Genomic DNA, 6,076 nt, shown 5'->3' on the forward strand with positions numbered 1-6,076 from the left:
TCCTGAGCCTGGGGCACCATGCAGGGTGCTCAGACCTCAGAGCTGGAGGACCCGTGAGCAGAAGGAGTACTCTGTGACCAGAGAGCAAAGGAGTGGAGCACCTGCGGCCAGCACTCAGTCTTCAGAGGAGACCCGGACCAGGAGGGCAGGGGTGGAGAGCCAGGTGCACAGCAAAGCAGGGTTTCTTATTGCCCAGGGGTGAGAGTGTGGGTGCTGCCAGTCCCTTTGAGGGGATCACTGAGAATCCAGAGGGAGCAGGAGCCTAGAGCCAACTCCTACTGCCCTGGGAGCACAGTCCTACCGGAACTAGAACAGGAAATAAAAACAGCTGCCCAGCCCTAGCTGGTGTTGCTCAGTGGATAGATCACCAGCCTGAGGACTGAAGGGTCCTGTTTTGATTCTGCTCAAGAGCACATACCTGGGATGCCAGCTTGATCACCAGTAGAGGGTACACAAGAGGCAGCCGATCCATGATTCTCTCTTATCATTGATGTTCCTATCTCTCTCCCCCTCTCCCTTCCTCTCTCTGAAATCCTACATAATAAAAGGCTAATATACAAATTGTCCCCATGGGCAAGAGTTCAACTGACCAGGAATTAGACATGCGCTACCATCAGGGGCCAGTGCAGAACATGGCAGGCGTTGGCAACATGGTACTGCCAGCAGGTGGCAGTGGAGGCACTGCCGGCCCTGACGGGCCCTGACGAGAGTGGGACTGTGGCAGGATGGTAGAGCAGATGAGCATGTGGCACCAGGCCCTGATGGTCACCCCACAGATCAGCCTGGTCACCAGCCAGGCCTAGGGATCCCATCTGTGCATGAATTTTGTACACTGGGCCTCTAGTGTATATGTGTATATATATGAAACAGCCAACCAGGACTCCAAATGCCTGGCATGCAGGGCACTGCAGGAACTAGCAGGCCAGGGAGGGAGTCTGGCAAAAGCAGGCAGAAGGCTGCACAACACACAGCATGGGGTAGGAAGGGTGCTTGGAGCCAGAGAAGTGGTGAGTTGGGTCACTAGGTCAGACTGAAGCCATGGGAGTGGAAGAGGGCACACAGGAGCCTGAGGTGTGATGAGGAGGAAGATGAGGGCTGACGAAGAGAAGCTCATGGCCTAGAAACGGCATTTCCTTGCAGGATCGGGCACTGGACAGACTGCTTCAGTGAATCCAGAATGTGCAAAGACCCAGAGAGCACTGGGGCACTGAGCTCACAGCGGCCAGCGCCTCCACCGTTTTCATTTCTGCAGCTGCTGCTTAGTGTTCAATTCCTTTTCCTCTTTATGCAGCAAAAAGGAGTTAGTTCAGATCTGCAGCCCCCAAGCTTATCTTCAAAGGTAAGGCATTCGATCTCACAGCGACCAGCCATCTCTGCACAACGGATATGCCTTTTAGGTCCTCCCCTGGCTAAGAGAAGAAAGAAAATAGTCTTCAGTTACCCAGTAACTACCGTATTTTTCAGACCATAAGACGCTCCGGACCATAAGACGCACCAGTTTTTAGAGAAGGGAAATGAAGAAAAAAAGATTCTGAAACAAATAGTGTCCTAAAATATTTTATGTGCATTAAAACCCAACATCACAGTCATAAACACATGTAATCAACCCTGTAAAGTAAACAGCAGCATTTAGAACCATTTTAGAGCCGGGCAAGCACACAGAGACCACACAGAGCCGGGCAAGTAAAAAAACTTTTTTTTTTTTTAAGTATATGTGTAGGCTATATTTGGACCATAAGACGCAGGGACTTTTTTCCCCCACTTCTGGGGGGAAAAAAGTGCGTCTTATGGTCCGAAAAATACGGTAATTCCTGGAAGACAAGCTTACATCAACCAGGCCAAATACAGAATTCCCCATTAGGAACCTCCTGGAGTCAGAGCATAAATCTCTGACAAACCATTTCACCAGAGAGCTGTGTCTGAGCTCAGGTCCCTGAAAGTCAATGTGGAGTCCTGACATGATATTCATTTAGGAAAACCAAACAACAAAGAGTTCCCTCTGTCCTAATCACATCTAGGGAATAGGCAACAGAATTTTTGTTCCTGGGAGGGAAACAATATATTTTCTAGTTTCAGTAAACAGTTCTTTCCAATAAATGATTTTTTAATGTCTCCAAATTAGTAGTCTCTGATATGTAGCAAACAGTGAAGACTGTGCTATTTACATTACAAGCAAGTAGGCACAGAGTTGTGGAGTTTCACAGCTTGGGGTTCAAGCATAAAAGGGTCGTAGCAACCAGCTCAGTAAAGAGGGGCAGCAGAGTAGTGTCTTTAGCCCAGCAAGCAACTTTAGAGCAACACAAGCAACGTGTGTTCATCCAGAACAAAGAGACAAAGCTGAAGAGAATGAAAATATTTCAAGGAGGAGTGACAGGGAAAATGGGGAATATGTGTTCTCAGGAGAAAGAGATGAGAACACTGAAGTTACCCTCCAAGGAAGCCGGCTTCTCCTTGGAAAGAGCGGCTCTGGGCAGATAAGGTGCCTTTGAGCTGTTACACAAACGAGACATTAGGCTTCTTCATGGCCCAGTGAGAACTCAAACCATCGGGAGAAACTGCAAAGACTTGGATGTCTGCTCAAAGTAAGGGGAATGTGTACACAGCCCAAAGCTGAAGGGGATCTGGGAGTCATAGATCACTGAAGTCTAACAGTCATCTGGCTGGCAGACTCTGAGCAACGGATGGGCAGATGCTCTGACACGTTTCCGTGAAAGAGAGGCTAAGGCACCGCTTGGCTGTTGCCACCAAGTACCCTGATCGCCTGCCTCATTGTCTATTGTCATAACAGCTTGAACTAAAATTAGCCTCTGGATACAATCAGCAGGTAAGCATCCTTAAGAAAGCACATGCTTCTACAAGGTCAGGTCTTTAAAGACTAAACAGAGAGATTCCAGCCAAACACTCCGGGGGTCGGACTTGTTTGGAAAAGTCGAAGCAGGGGCTGTCGCCTTCAGCAAGGTCCCCTCAGAGGCCCCGACCTTTCAGAGAATCTTCCTCACAGACATTCCAACCAAGTCCCGTGCTTCCCCACATCAGCTGACATGAAACATGCATAATGTGTTTACAGAGTGAATCGGGGCAAAAATTACAAGCGCAGTGAAAAGAATATAATAATAACAGGTGACCCTATCCGAGCACAGAGTGTGAAAGCAGTTTACGGATACACACAGGATATGAGTATTTTCCTTTTAGACTTTCAGTAACGGGACCCCTGGGTTTTAGCTGGACAGGTGGAAACTTAACTAAAGACACCAGTTCCCGTGTGGATCAACGCCACAGAATTGGACAGATGCTTCCAGGTCATTTTTTCATCGTGTTCTTGACTTAACTTTTAGCTTTTCCTGTTAGAGCATCTTTAAAACCAGATAAAATAGCGGTTTAAGGATGGCGAGTTGACCTTTCTCCCTCGTTCCCTATTGCCAATTTGACTTAATGGGCAAGAGCCTTCTACCCAGCCAGGTGAGCTTATTTTTAGACTTTGACACAAAAGGGAAACAAACTGTCTTTTTAGTCACTCTATTTTAAACTTTCTTTAGTAAAACAAGTTGGCCTTAATTAATATAGCAGGTGCCTTTGTCTTATAAACAACCCTGTTGTCATTACCATTTATAGAAAGGAAATGGGCCGAGACTGGTTTGGCTCAATGGATAGAGCATCGGCTTGGGGACTGAGGGACCCGGGTTCAATTCCGGTCAAGGGCATGTACCTTGGTTGCGGGCATATCCCCAGTAGGGGGTGTGCAAGAGGCAGCTGATCGATGACTCTCCCTCACCGATGTTTCTAGCTCTCTATCTCTCTCCCTTCCTCTCTGTACAAAATCAATAAAATATATTAAAAAATAAATAAATAAAAATAAAAAGAACAGAGGACCTGAATTGACATAAAAAAGAAAAAAGAAAAAGAAAGAAAGGAAATGAAAGCAGAGTTCATAAGCTCGTGAGGACTGGAAGTGAGGTCAACCTCCAACATCTTGGCATAATTGTGGCTGTCTGTTGCCTCATGTATTGATCAAGCTCCCTTCTGACTCTGAGATTCTCTGGGGCAGTGGTCCTAATTTGTACCCACTCTATGCTTGTGGGGAATTCAAATGTGCCTGAGCTGAGTGAGGGGTAGGGAGCGCTTGAGGAATTGGCGTCCTGATGAAAGGAGGTGGAGAAGACAGCTTAAAATTTGATTCCCTGGCCTGGGTGCACAGTGTGACCCCCAGGGAAAGAAACTGGGGGCATGAGATAAGTAACTTGATTCTGCAAAGGAGACTGTGAAATACGAGGACATTGTTCTTGGCTCTGGTCTTTATTTTTACTCCCAGCTGCTTTCAAAAGAGTGATGGAAATACCACCTCCCAGGAAGCCATTCCTATCCCAGAGCAAGGACCAAGCTTCTACATCTATGACAGTATTCTGCACATCCTCCTGCCCTGGACATTCACTTAATCCATTTTAAATTTACCAGATGCTATTTACTGTTACAGGCAACCTATTTTTGACCAACACAGAAACAATAAACCAATAAAACATCAAGCAAATTAAAGGCAAAGGTCATGCTCTAATTATATGTTTACTTCCATCCTACTACCTGTCTTTATTATAGTTCTATGAAGAATCTCTTATGAGTGGTGAGTGCACATTCAATATCTCTCGGTTCATTAGGCCCAACTGTGTGATAAGGAAGTGCAGGAGTTCATACCTGTGCATGGAACGGCGTCATAACAGGGGTGATAGACAGTTGTGGAGAGGATGGACAAAAAGGGTTCTTAGGGTGTTGAGCAAATAGAGGCCATTTTAAAGGACTCAGAACTTAAAAGTGAACTAATCAAGATACCAGTGGTTTAAATTATGTAATTTCCATGAGTGTGTGAGAGCTAGAAAGAAAGTCCAAAATAATCCGAGATCAGGAGATTTGGACAATTTAGAGCACATGTGTCAAACACAAGGCCCGCGGGCCAAAACCGTTCCGCCAGGCCTTGCAATGTGGCCCGCACCGCGCTGTCATCACTGCACTCCGCTGCGTTTCCATCACAATGACAGTTTATGACTGTTCAGTAAACCATTCGGCCAGCGATTTAGGCTGGATTTTAGATTTTGGCCCCTTCTCTGATTGAGTTCGACACCCCTAATTTAGAGAGACATGTAAAAAGAGACTGTTAACAACCTGTTGCCATATGTTCAGTTCCATCGAGGCAACAAAGGCTGTACTTCCCTAAATGAACAAGCATGTCTGGAATTTGCCTCTGAGATTTTCCTCCCATTTCCCAGCATTCGCTTTAACATAACCTGGAGCTGGTGGGAGATTGCAGAGAAGAAAATGGCTTTAAAAGAAAAGAAGTCTGGACCCTCTGTAGATCTTTTAGGAAAATTAACTGCATTATCTCTGGTTAGAGATGTCTGGGTCAGTGGGGCCCCATTGTCCTGTGTCTGAGCTCAGGGAAGGATTTCCAGTAACTCACTCATCTCGGCTTCTTTTTAAACTATGGGGTGAGTTGTACACTTTCCTAAAGGCCCAGCTTTCTTCTCAAAAGACAGATCCTGAACAGACTGCCATCCTTCCTTCTGTAAGGCTTTCCCTCTTACCTGAGAAGATCTGAGCAAGAAGGAAGACAGCAACAATTAAGAGAAAGGCTCTCATGGCCCCAGGCATCCGTGGAGAGAGGGCAAACCCAAGTCTCCTAACAGGAAAGTTAGAACGAGTGCTATAGCTCCGAAAAGGCGAGGAGTCAACTGAGGTTTGCAATGTTCACTGAGAATTGACTGTTCTCTATGCCTCATTGAACAAGATGTGGGCTGGCAAGTCAGACTTTACCTACGTCATGTTTATGGAAGAGGAAGGCCGGGAACCCTGTCTTCCTGCCTTGAATGCTCACCTGCATCTCTGCCTACGCATCTCCTTCAAGCCCCATCTCAAGGTCCACCACCTCCATAAGATCTACAGCCACCATTGCTTTTCTTCTTACCTAAGGATTTACACACACCATACTCTCTGTGCTTTAAGGGCAAACATACAGCACGGGTTAAAATAAAGTGAGGTTGGGGCAAGGAGACATTTAACACTGTTAGTAGAGATGACCAGTCTGGAAATA

The 6,076-nt window shown here is 46.3% G+C and overlaps 1 protein-coding gene across 1 annotated transcript; it reads right to left on the minus strand.

Moving 5' to 3' along the window:
- Window positions 1-1,238: 1,238 nt before the first annotated feature.
- On the minus strand, window positions 1,239-5,637 carry LOC118716018 (beta-defensin 107A-like). The gene is made up of 2 exons (XM_045579797.1): window positions 5,571-5,637; window positions 1,239-1,409 (listed from the first exon to the last, which is right to left on the minus strand). Exons 1-2 carry the CDS (start codon window positions 5,635-5,637, stop codon window positions 1,267-1,269), a joined length of 210 nt encoding a protein of 69 aa, XP_045435753.1. The 3' UTR covers window positions 1,239-1,266.
- Window positions 5,638-6,076: the final 439 nt, after the last annotated feature.

This window comes from Pipistrellus kuhlii, unplaced genomic scaffold (genome assembly GCF_014108245.1).
Source record: "Pipistrellus kuhlii isolate mPipKuh1 unplaced genomic scaffold, mPipKuh1.p scaffold_m20_p_115, whole genome shotgun sequence".
Taxonomy (NCBI): domain Eukaryota; kingdom Metazoa; phylum Chordata; class Mammalia; order Chiroptera; family Vespertilionidae; genus Pipistrellus; species Pipistrellus kuhlii.

Bases quoted from the DNA above. Each gene is read 5' to 3' on its own strand.
- LOC118716018 (XM_045579797.1), bottom strand. From the start codon at position 5,637: ATGCCTGGGGCCATGAGAGCCTTTCTCTTAATTGTTGCTGTCTTCCTT. The intron at 1,410-5,570 runs GTAAGAGGGAAA...TTCTTCTCTTAG, and splicing joins TCTTGCTCAGATCTTCTCAG to CCAGGGGAGGACCTAAAAGG.